This window comes from Gorilla gorilla, chromosome 8 (genome assembly GCF_029281585.2).
Source record: "Gorilla gorilla gorilla isolate KB3781 chromosome 8, NHGRI_mGorGor1-v2.1_pri, whole genome shotgun sequence".
Lineage (NCBI taxonomy): Eukaryota > Metazoa > Chordata > Mammalia > Primates > Hominidae > Gorilla > Gorilla gorilla.
The window spans coordinates 109,937,987-109,950,752 of record NC_073232.2 but is presented as its reverse complement, the minus strand read 5'-3'; the positions used below and the strand labels follow the sequence as shown (position 1 = coordinate 109,950,752).

Below are 12,766 nucleotides of genomic sequence, written 5' to 3'. Positions count from 1 at the left end.
AGTGTAGGTTCAGGTCAGGTTTGGTTTCAAATGGGTTATGAAAATACTTTTGGTTTTCAGAGCATCAGGACTTTGGAAATGAGGACCTGAATCATCCTTTATTAGGGAGAAATAGTCCCAGGAGCCATGTCTCAGCAACTCCATGGAAACACAGGTTTCTTTGCCCTCAAAATTCCGTTCCTACCTTCTTTGTCTTCCTTCCCCCAAAGAAACTGGACAAAAGAGGTCAGAACTGGATTTGTTATTCATACATTTGCGTTGATTTAAATACATTACGTACAATTTCTACAGTGGATTAGAAGAACGACACAGGGGGCAGCAGCACTCTCGCAGCCCAGCCTCCATTCCCTGACACTGGAGGCAGGGCCTATGGCTGGCAGAGGGACGGTGTTTCATGAGTGCCACCCAGAAGCCTCCCCCGGCATTCTGGGCCCCTGGCTCTTCCAGAGTCCACATTCAAGGCAACCTGAGCACAGGCTTGAGGGAGAGTGGAGAAAGGCCAGGAAAGGATGCCCACACTCTTGCCTGCCAGGCCCAGGACCAGCTCGCTCCTACACTGGACCCAATTTCCTTCTGATCACAGAGCTGGTCTGGATCAAGACAATGTGGAGATCTGGTGTGGAGGCTGTGGCCAGGTGAGGCAGCCGGGCTCCCTGTTAGACCCCCAGGCCCTCTTGAGCACCAGATGGGCACTTTACCAACAGGTTTGGGTAAAAATGTCTACAGAGAGCTATGCACACCTGGGTCCCCTTCTGGCTCCTACAGTCAAGGGGCAAGTGTTCTCTGGAACATTGTTCCCAAGGCCAGTGTCTGAGTCAGCTGCATGTGATTGTCGGGGCTGGGATTGGGGCAGGCAGGCGAGCTGTACCTTCGTCCACAGGGCATGCACATCCGGCTCTCAGAAATTCTTCCTGTCAGCCAGGTGGAAGCCCGGGACAAGTGGACTCCTGGTGGCTGGACTGGAAGGGGACCGGCGGGGACCAGCCTGGACCAGCTGACCAGAGGGCTGCACATCTCTGCTCTGCAGCCGGGCAAGCAGAGGACACGCAGCCATGGTCCTCACTCCCTTTCTTTGGTTGTTTTTCAAACCTTCAAGATAGTTACTTTCTGAGGTTGACTGACCAATCGCAAGGTGCCAGAATTGTGAAATGTCCAGTAGCACAGGGCATGAACACAGCTGCCCCTCCAGACACAGATGGCACCCTTTTTACTCCCTCCTAAGGCCGTACTTTGCTTTGGTGTAGAAACGGCTCAAACACCTGGCAAGTGGGGGTGGGGAGTGAGGCAGCAGGGGAAAAGACACATGGAAGCAAGAAGATACGCACTGAGCTGGGCAGGACCTGGGACAGTTTGAAGGCCTCTCTCCTTTGGGCCCCACCTTTCTCAGGGAAGCCATAGAGAAATCGGCCTAGGACAAGTCAGAGAGAAAAGGGAAACTGCCACTTATGAGGCAGAATCCACGTCCTGTTACTTCCACCAAGCAGCAGCAGTAGCACAGAAAAAAGTCCAAGAACCTAATAGCCTGTCCTCTTAGAAGCCAAGACTCATCCCAGAGCCCTTGCAGAGACCCACTCCAGAAGACAAACTGAACTCTTACATCAAAAGAGTTGGGGGGAAAAAATTTAAAACGAGAGGAACAAATGAGAAGATTGGGACCAAGGACTCAGGAAGCAAGGTGGGATATGTTCACCCACAGACCACTTAGCTCCCGGCATACACTCCGGCTGCATGGATCACTTTTACATGCTGGGAGTCAACTTCCTATTAAAATATAAATGCTAAGACTAGCTCTTCCTGCCTCTGCTTGAGAAACAGACAAGCTGTAGGCCAGCACAGAGCAGAGAGGTTCTCTATGATTGTGTGCGGAAGTGCTAGCGGGGGTAAAGCAAAAACCTCCCTTCCAGGAGAACTGTTTCGAGGCTTGCAGCCAGCCCACAGCACTGGTGGGAGATGGAGGAGGCTTGGCAAAAACCCAAAAGAAAGGTGTGGCTTCTGTCTGTCCCAGTGCTGTGGTACTGCGAGTCATCCAGTTGCCCTCTGACACCACCTTGGCTCATGGGAGGAAGCAACTGCAAGGCAGCTGAATGTCAGGTCTATACAAATTTAGGCCTGGATTAAAGGTTTCTGACATGAGATGACCCGGGGTTCTGCTACAAGCATTTAAAGTTGTTTTTGTTTTGTTTGTTTTTCTGATGCAGAATATAATAGGGAATTGCAATAGAGCAGGGTGTCAGGGAAGGAAGGGACTGCCCCAGCCTGCCACCAGCAGATGCTGGAAGGGAGACAGATGTTCCTTCCCAGGCATCTGGACTACGTGCATGGAGCTCCAGCCTCCCCCACACTCAGAAGGGTGAGGAGCACTCACTGTTCCTGATTGTGCTTCTCCCTGTGGGTGGAAAGCTCTGAGCAGGGTGGCAAGCAGAGAGAGAGGGCTCTTAAAGGTGCTGCTCTCCACCGGCTTCTCTGGCTTTTCCTGCACCCCACTCCCCAGGCTTCCTCCCACCAGTCTCTGACAATATTTCCTCTGCCTGCCTCTGGAGCTACCACCATGAAAAGAAGGGCTTCCGGCTCTGAAAGCTCTGTGTGTAGGACTCGCTAGAAGACCGCTGGTGGGAACGGGCCGTCTCAACAATCACAGGTGGCATCTGGACGAGGTGCAGGGGACTCTTGTTGTCTTTCAAGGCCTGGGTCAGATTTAAGATCTGCAGTGGGAAAAAGGAGATGGGTGAGGGAGAGGCCTCAGCATTCCAGATCTGCCTCTGAAAGGAGATCAGTAGAGAGGACGCCTACAAATCAATTTTTAAAAATACCAATGGAAAATCCTGCAAATAGGCTATTTACAAAAGTAAAAATTAGCAAAACAGAAAATGGAAACCTCTCTAATCATTTAAAAAATACAAATGAAAACAAATCCTTTATTTTTTTGCCCTCCAGTTAGTAAAGATACAAAAGAACGACGCAGAGTTGGGGAGAATTCAAAAAAATAAATACTTGCCAGGCACGCTGGCTCACGCCTGTAATCCCAGCACTTTGGGAGGCTGAGGCAGGTAGATCACTTGAGGTCAGGAGTTTCAGACAAGCCTGGCCAACATGGCGAAACCCCATCTCTACTAAAAATACCAAAAAAAATTAGCCGACCATGGTGGCACACGCCTGTAGTCCCAACTACTGGGGAGGCTGAGGCAGGAGAATTGCTCGAACCCGGGAGGCAGAGGTTGCAGTGAGCCGAGATCGTGCCACTGCACTCCAGCCTGGGTAACAGAGTGAGAGACTCCGTCTCAAAAAACAAAAAGAAAAAAAAAAAACACAAAAAACACTTAAAAATGAACAGATCCTAACCTGGCCAACATGGTGAAACTCTGTATCTACTAAAAATACAAAAAAATTAGCCAGGTGGGGTGGTGCACACCTGTAATCCCAGCTGCTTGGGAGGCTGGGCATAAGAATCACTTGAACCTGGAAGGTGGAGGTTGCAGTGAGCTGAGATCATGTCACCGTACTCCAGCCTGGGCAACAGAGCAAGACCCTGTCTCAAAAAAAAAAAAAGAACAGACCCTCTGACTCGGCAATTCCATTTTTAAGAAACACTAATGGATATGCATAAAACATTTAGTTCCAAAAACAAATGTAATATTGTTTATAACAGTGAAAAGATGTAAACTAGTTAATACTTTAAGGGATAAGAAACAATTATCCTAAAATATATAGAAATTTAACCATGGAACTATCAAATATATACATAAATGTATTGGCAAAGAAGCGATCACAATGTTGTGTTAGATGCAAAGGAAAGCAGAAAAGGAACCAGTGTTAGATTGTGACCCCACTTTTACTTTCTAAATTCGATCTTCCTATCTACCTATAGTGTAGAAAAAAGTCTGGCAGTTGGCACTGGTCATCTCTGGGGTCTCAAGAAATTATAGGTGGTTTTGGTCTGGGCGTAGTGGCTCACGTCTGTAATCCCAGCACTTTGGGAGGCCGAGGTGGGAAGATCACGAGGTCAGGAGTTCAAGTCCAGCCTGGCCAACATGGTAAAACCCCATATCTACTAAAAATACAAAAATTAGCCAGGCATGGTGGCGCATGCCTGTAATCCCAGCTACTTGGGAGGCTGAGGCAGGAGAATCGCCTGAACCCAGGAGGTGGAGGTTGCAGTGAGCCAAGACTGCGCCACTGCACTCCAGCCTGGCAAGAGAGCGAGACTCCATCTCAAAAAAAAAAAAAGAAAGAAATTATAGGTGGTTTTAATTATTTATTGTTGTTCATCCCTATTTTATGATTTTCCTACAAAGATGATATAAATGTAAAATGTAAAAAGCTGGCTGGGCGTGGTAGCTCATGCCTGTAATCCTAGCACTTTGGGAGGCCGAAGTGGGCGGGTCACCTGAGGTCAGGAGTTTGAGACCAGCCTGTCTCTACAAAAATACAAAAATTTTGAGAAACCCCATCTCTACAAAAATACAAAAATTAGCTGGGCATGATGGCGAGTGCCTGTAATCCCAGCTACTGGGGAGGCTGAGGCGGGAGAATCACGTGAACCCGGGAGGCGGAGGTTTCAGTGAGCTGAGATTGTGCCATTGCACTCCAGTCTAAGCGAATGAGCAAGACTCCATCTCAAAAAAAAAAACAACAAACAAAAAGTAAAAAGCCAACATTTTATTTGGATTCTCCTTCTAACACTATCTCTTCATCACCTTTTTTTAAATAAATGTTTTACTTTGGAATAATTTTAAATTTAGAGAAAAGTTGCAGATCGTACAGAGAGTTCCTATATAGCATTTGCCCAGTTTCCCCTAATTTTTTTTTTCTTTTCTGAGACAGGGTCTCACTCTGTCACCCAAGCTGGAGTACAGTGACACATTCATAGCTCACTGCACCCTCCAACTTCTGACCTCAAATGACCCTCCCAATTTGGCCTCCCAAAGTGTTGGGATAACAGGCATGAGCCACTGAGTCCAGTCCTCACCATCTTTTGTCAGTATTTTACAGGTATTTCAGTTATGTGTCCATGAGGACACAGTTTCTCCTCTTTGTCAAAATTAGTATCACCACCATTTATCTTCTCTGGTAGGAGAGTATAAAAGCTGAAGGTGTCCTGTCTTCTCTCTCTCTCTCTCTTTCTTTTTTCTGAGACGGAGTTTCGCTCTTCTTGCCCAGGCTGGAGTGCAACGGCACAATCTCGGCTCACAGCAACCTTCACCTCCTGGGTTCAAGCGATTCTCCTGCCTCAGCCTCCCGAGTAGCTGGGATTAAAGGCATGCACCACCACACCCAGCTAATTTTGTATTTTTAGTAGAGATGGGGTTTCTCCATGCTGGTCAGGCTGGTCTCGAACTCCCAACCTCAGGTGATCCACCCACCTCGGCCTCCCAAAGTGCTCGGATTACAGGCATGAGCCACCACGCCTGGCCCTATCTTCTTTAAAACACTAGATGTTGAAGATTTCATGGCCAGGTCACAGAACATGGAGGGGTAAGCTAGGCTGCACCCTGAAATCACACAGACACACAGCCCTCAAGCCACAAATATCCTCTTACACAACTGCTGCCTATAAAGGAGCAGAGATACAACTGCAACAGGGGTCATTTGTTACCCTATCGGTAACAAATTTCTTTTTTACTTAATTGTTTTGGTACTTGCCAGCATCCTACACTGTTCCAAATAGTCTGAAGCACAATATTGGGGTGAAGAACTGAAAGGAGATTGCGGGAGTATCTGGGGTAAACATGTCAAATTGTCTACTACTTATTTTCAAAAGATTTGGCAAAAGAGAATATCTAGGGAGAGAGAGAAATTAAATAGATATTATTCAGTTACATCAATGGATAATATGTAGACATATGAGATAAATGTGGCTAAATATAACAACTGAAGAATCTAGAAGATCCCATTCTTTCAACTTTACTGAGGTTTGAAAATTTCCAAATTAAAAAGCTGAAGATAAGCCTGGAACCAGGACTAAAAAGAAAGGAGAATAAAGAATTTAAAAAGAAAAATTATTTTTTAAAGTTGAAGAAAAATTATAGCAGTCACATAATACTAAAGAATAAATACTATCTTTGAAAATGTTGGGCTGGATGTGGTGGCACATGCCTATAATTTCAGCACCTTGGGAGGCCAAGGCAGGAGGATTGCTTGAGGCCAGGAGTTTGAGACCAGCCTGGGCAACATAGCGAGACCCCACCTCTTAAAAAAAAATTACCCAGAAATGGTGGTGCATGCCTGTGGTCCCAGCTACTCAGGAGGCTGAGTGGGGAGGACTTCTTGAACCTAGGAGTTCAAAGCTGCAGTGGTCTACAATCGGGCCACTGCACTCCAGCCTAAGTGACAGAGCATGACCCTGTCTTTAAAAAAAAGAAGAAAATGTTACAGAGGCTTTCTCTCAGACCCTAGATTCTTTAACTCCTGGTGAGAAGCCTTTAAGTTGAGTAACAACTTCTATCACCTGACTGTGTCCCTGTGGGGCCTCTTCACTCTTTCCCTACATCTCAGGGCCCTTGTACTACAGCCCATCCTGCAATAATGGCTCAGCTATGTAGACAGGGTTATGACCTCTTTTCTCTGTGCTCTGTCAGATTTCTGTAGTGCAGAGGACCATTTTGCTTTGATGTGTGAATGGTAGACAAGTAAGCACATGAGTGATATACTGGCCATGTGCATGTTGGAAGGAGCTGGATGGTCACCCTAAGGTAGTAGACACTCTAGGTTACAAGATACCAAAAGCTCCTCTGAAGACATTAGGAGCACAAGATGGAGAGAAATAAAACTGCACTACCCCAACCTCCCCTACCATCCTGAATAATGGCTCTATCTGAGTAATGGGAGAAGGGTTGGCAAGGGACTGAGCTGGGATGGAATTAGATAAGACATTGCAATACGGACAGAGGCACAGCCTATATCAACTGGAGAAGCCAGTTTATTCCTTTATGCTGAGTTCCATAACATCTGAGTCTATCACGTGGCTTTTAATGTTTCCAAAAATTCTGCCAGCCTAATTGGGCCCTTACATTACTTGGGAAATGTAGGAATACCATGTTACTGGTATTCAGACAGCTACAATAATTGTAGTTCTTAAAACCTCTGTCCAGGCTGGGCTCAGTGGCTCACTCCTGTAATCCCAGCACTTTGGGAGGCCAAGGCAGGCAGATCACCTGAGATCAGGAGTTTGAGACCACCCTGGCCAACATGGTGAAACCCCATCTCTACTAAAAATACAAAAATTAGCCAGGTGTGGTGCCATGAACCTGTAATCCCAGCTACTTGGGAGGCTGAGGCAGGAGAATCACTTGAACCTGGGAGGTGAAGGTTGCAGTGAGCCAAGATCGCACTACTGCACTCCAGCCTGGGTGACAGAGCAAGACTCTGTCTCAAAAGAAAAAAAAACCTCTGTCCAACCCCCTTCCAGGGAAAAATGGGCTCAGCAAACCCAGGAGGTGCTGTCATCAGAGGTCTTTAGATAAATGGCAGGAAGAAGTAAATGCAGAATTAAGGCTGAGAAGATCCTCTTGCCCTTTAAAGATGAGAGAAGCTGAATTTTCTGTATACAAAAATCATAATCCTAACAGCTATTAATACTACAAATTGAGTATTTCAGTATACCAGGTACTACTCTAACTGTTTCAAATCATTTATCTCATAATAATTCTGTAAGGCGGGTACTATTATTATTATCTTGAGACAGGTTCTCACTCTGTCCCCTAGACTGGAGTGCAGTGGTGCCATCTCAGCTCACTGCATCCTAGACCTCCCAGGCCCAAGCAATCCGTCCACCTCAGCTTCCTGAGTAGCTAGGATTACAGGCGTGCGCCACCACACATGGCTAATTTTTGTGTTTTTTGTAGAGATGGGGTTTCACCATGTTGCCTAGGCTGGTCTCCAACTCCTTAGCTCAAGTGATCTGCCCACCTCAGCCTCTCAAAGTGCTGGGATTACAGGTGTGAGCCACCATGCCTGGTCTCAGCTACTATTATTGATCCCACATTAAACATGAGAAAACTAAGGGAAGGAGAGATTAAGTAACTTGCCCAAAATCTCACAGGTAGTAAATGGCAGAGCCAGGCTTCAAAAACCCAGGCACTGTGACCACAGTTTGCACCCTTAACCACTAGGTCATCCCAACTCTCTTTAAGAAGACTTCAAAGTGATAGGCATAATACCAGTACCCTACAGAGTTTTCAAACCATTTTTCAAGCATTTCTTTACTATGCTTTGGAAGATCAACAATCCCCTTGGTTTCCTTAGCTCCCTTTGAAGGTGAAGTGGAAGGAGAAGGAATAATGTAAGTTGCACCTATAACAACAAAATTATAACCATAATCAATATCTGAGTGCTTCATGTGCCCAGTACTCTTTTTACTAAACGCTTGATAAGCATTATCTCATGAAATCCTCCAGCCAACTGTGCAATGTATTATTACTATCCTGTTTTATGAACAAGAAAACAGAGGCTTTTGCCCCAGGCCACAGAGCTTCCAAGTAGTGAAGCAGTCTGGCTCCAGGGCCCAGATCTTAACCACCAAAACATACAGCCTGCCTTGAGCAACTCTAGGACAGAGAGCATTAGTTTAATTACCAATGAATTACCTAGCAACTAGCATAGAGATGAGTGCACACTAAGTGCTTCAACAAGCACTGGATACCAGGGAAGAGGTGGGAGAATTGGGAGGGCCACTTTTCCTCTCCTAGGTGTTAAGGTACAGCCAAAAATAATGTACAGAACGGACTTAAAAAAGGTGTAAAACACGGCCGGGCGCAGGGCCTCACGCCTGTAATCCCAGCACTCTGGGAGGCGGAGGCAGGTGTATCACTTGAGGTCAGGAGTTCGAGACCAGCCTGGTCAACATGGTAAAACCCCGTCTCTACTAAAAATGCAAAAATTAGCCGGGCGTTGTGACATGCGCCTGTAATCCTAGCTACTTGGGAGGCTGAGGCACAAGAATTGCTTGAACCTGGGAGGCGGAGGTTGCAGTGAGCAGAGATCACGCCACTGCACTTTAGCCTGGGTGACAGAGTGAGACTCAGTCTCAAAAAAAAAAAAAAGGCGGGGGGGGTATAAAACACAAACTTCAAACATTTGCTCAACCTGAGCACACAACACTCCCAGAGACGCCAAAGATACTGGGAGGATGTCCCAGGCTTACCTGGCCCCGCATGACAGCAATCTGCTTATGGAACTGGCCCCTGTCGAAACCAGGATCTTTCTGCAAAAGAAGACCAGAAGGAGATGGAACCTGTGTGAATGCCTCACAGGAACCCATTTTCTCCCCCAGTTAGAAACTTTCTAAGAAGGAAAACCTGCATAAGGCTTCTGCAGCTTTGTGAAGTCAACTACTCCCACAAGAACTCCCTGCTTTACAGATGAGGAAACAGAAAACAAGTCAATATATTCCTCTGCATCTCAAACTCTAGGCTCCAGTGCTCCATATTAAAATGAAAGCCCTGCAGATACATTGCAGCCACATGATGCACAGGAGAGACACATCAGTGTGATTTCTCACCCCTGCCCATTTCTCTCAAACCCATCCAAACCAGGTCCTGCTGTCCACATGTGGAAATCTTGCTATTCGTTGGCTAACTCAAGTCAGAAAGGTGTTAGCCATTTCCTCTTGGCTTTTGTCAGGACCAATTAAAAAAACCATTAAAAATTCCTTCTCCCATATGATAATAGGGCTGAGGTTCCCAGGGCTAACCTTGAAGAGTTCATACAGGTCCTCTTCCAAGTCCTTGACGAAGTTAGGGTCCGATATCTTTGGAAGGATCAGATCTTTGATCTCCTGAGAAAATGGGACTTTCGCCTGGGGCAACCAGGCCCAGTAAAAAGGATCTGAAAAGAGGAAAAGTCAAAGGCAAAGCTGGTGTTGGAAAAGTCCCTGCTCATCTGTGTCCTCCACCAGTCAAGGCACTTTCTAAAGGAGAACCCCTCTTCCCTGATATACAACAGAAACAAAAACTTACAAGTGCTCTTAACTGTAAAGGTTACACAGCTAGTCAGTAGAGGAACCAGGGTTCAAACCCAGGGCTGCCTAATGTCAGAGCTCATTCTCAGACATTACATGACCTTCCAAGATGCAAGGTCTAGAAGCAACTACTTGCCACTGAGACGCTGAGATGGTCCTTCTGAAAAGGAAGACTAATGCTGCAAAAGGGGCTACTGACTCCCTTCGTTTATTTCTCCTCCTTTCCAGAAGCTTCTCAGTTACAACAGGGTAGGAGATGGAACAAGGAAGACAGAACACTGATAGGCAGCTTATATTTAGAGGCACAATTAGAATAAATTATGGAAAGACAGTCCTCAGATAACAGAAAAAAAAAGATATTTCAGGAAATATACACTAAAACAATAAAATAACAAATTAAAAAATTTAAAAAGGGCCGGGCGCAGTGGCTCATGCCTGTAATCCCAGCACTTTGGGAGCCCAAGGCGGGTGGATCACAAGGTCAGGAGATTGAGATCATCCTGGCTAACACACTGAAACCCTGTCTCTACTAAAAATACAAAAATTAGCTGGGCATGGTGGCGGGCACCTGTAGTCCCAGCTACTCGGGAGGCTGAGGCAGGAGAATGGTGTGAACCCAGGAGGAGGAGGTTGCAGTGAGCTGAGATCGCGCCACTGCACTCCAGCCTGGGCGACAGGGCAAGACTCCGTCTCAAAAATAAATAAATAAATAAAAAATAAATAGCCCTCGGCCAGGCGCAGTGGCTCACACCTGTAATCCCAGCATTTTGGGAGGCTGAGGCAGGCAGATCACCTGAAGTCTGGAGTTCGAGAACAGCCTGGCCAACATGGTGAAACCCCATCTCTACTAAAAATGCAAAATTAGCCGGGCGTGGTGGCGCATGCCTGTAATCCCAGCTACTTGGGAGGCTGAGGCAGGAGAATCGCTTGAACCCAGGAGGTGGAGGTTGCAGTGGGCCCAGATCGCACCATTGCACTCCAGCCTGGGCAACAAGAGCGAAACTCCATTTCCAAAAAAAAAAAACAGTCCTCAGAAAGAACGAGAAGAATGCAAAGAGACAATGAGAAAACTCATCTTTATGCTTCTAATTTCTAATCACCTTTATGCTTGTAATGGGAATCATAGAAGACAAAAATTAGAAAAACAGCTTACATTATGAAATAGTTGCCATATGCCAGCCATTGTGTTAAAGTGCCTGAACTCCATTATTTCATTAATTTTTAGAATAATCCTATGATAGAGACATTATCATCTCCACTGCACAGTGAGAAAATATACTGAGCAAGGGAAGAGCCAGACCACCATTGTCTGGAGACTTACATGCCCTCCAGGAGTCAGGATGCTTCAGTGGGAAGGCCAGCCCATTGTCTATGGCAGCCACCTTGATAACAGGCTCCTTCACCACCACCCAGTCTGTATCCTGAAGAGCAAGGAAAGACTAATGACTGAGGAAACCCATCTCCCTCAGGCCCTTCCAATTAGTAGCAAAGCAACTCATCCCAACTCCCTCAAGAGAAGAATTCTTATTGAACTTATCTTGAGCTACTCTCTGAACTGGCTTCCATGTTGTTATCTGAACTTAGCACATTTTGGTGCCTCTGACCTGGCTCTTGTTCAAAGTTCAAGAGTCCTGTTCTTATCTTAAAAAAGGTACACTTCCCCAAGAGTTGCTACAGTCCTTGGTAAGAAGGAAATGACAATAATAAAGATAACTATAAGCCATTCCTCCTAGGGAAAGAAAATGAGAATCCTGAAAGCAGAACAGAAGAAATAAAATCCATATCAGTTGGCCAAGGTCCTTTTGTGTGGACCTTGACTCAGATGTTATTTCACTGGTGACAACTACATTATCCAGCGAGAAAACAGAGCCTCGGAAGATAACAGCTGGCTGCTCTTGCACAAGGGAGTCTGTTCTCCTGCTTCAGTGGTGCATGAAAAGGAAAAGGACAAGAGATGAATGTAAAAAGAGTGGGCATGTCACCTGTGACACCCCATGTCAGAGACAATCACTGACTATGTGGCTCCATGCTTCAGGTTCATGGGTGCCATCACAGGAACAAGAACTGTGGTTCCAGGATGCCTGAATCTGAATCCCCTGAGATACCTTATTAAATGTGCAGAATCCTGAGTTTTACTCCAGACCTGATGAATCAATTTCTAAGGGAAAGGCCTGAAGAATCTGTGTACTATTTTAAATAACTCTTCAGAAGATTCAGGCACAAAATTTGAGAGCCACTATTAGAGAAAGTAAAAAAGTTATAAGGAATGAAAACCCCACCCTGGGCAACATAGCAAGACCTCATCTCTACAAAAAATTAAACAACTTTTGCGCCTGTAGTCCCAGCTACTCAGGAGGCTGAGGTGAGAGGACTGCTTTGAGCCCAGGAGTCCAAGGCTGCTGTGAGCTAGGATAGCACCACTGCACTCCAGCCTGCGCAACAGAGCAAGACCCTGTCTCTTTTTTTTTTTTAATTTTTGAGACAGAGTCTTGCTCTGTCGTCTGGGCTGGAATGCAATGGTGTGATCTTGGCTCACTGCAACCTCCGCCTCCTGGGTTCAAGCCATTCTCGAGTCTCAGCCTCCCGAGTAGCTAGGAATACAAGCTCCCGCCATCATGCCTGGCTAATTTTTGTATTTTTAGTAGAGACGGGGTTTCACCATGTCGGCCAGGCTGGAACTCCTGACTTCAGGTGATCCTCCCACCTCGGCCTCCCAAAGTGCTGGGATTACAGGCGTGAGTCACCATGCCCGGCCAACCCTGTTTCTTATAAAAAAAAAAAAAGAAAGAAAGAAAAGAAAAAATAAATAAA

The 12,766-nt window shown here is 46.1% G+C and overlaps 1 protein-coding gene across 1 annotated transcript in view; it reads right to left on the bottom strand.

Annotated features, from left to right (window-relative positions):
• Positions 1–226: 226 nt before the first annotated feature.
• PI4K2A (phosphatidylinositol 4-kinase type 2 alpha) overlaps positions 227–12,766 on the bottom strand; it is a 35,005-nt gene continuing 22,465 nt past the window's right edge. Inside the window, exons 6-9 of the mRNA XM_004049906.5 lie at positions 11,277–11,376; positions 9,689–9,822; positions 9,140–9,199; positions 227–2,702 (exon numbers count right to left, since the gene is read on the bottom strand). Of these exons, the coding sequence (XP_004049954.1) occupies positions 2,541–2,702; positions 9,140–9,199; positions 9,689–9,822; positions 11,277–11,376 (456 nt within the window). The 3' untranslated portion in view covers positions 227–2,540. The remainder of the gene's footprint in view (positions 2,703–9,139; positions 9,200–9,688; positions 9,823–11,276; positions 11,377–12,766) is intronic.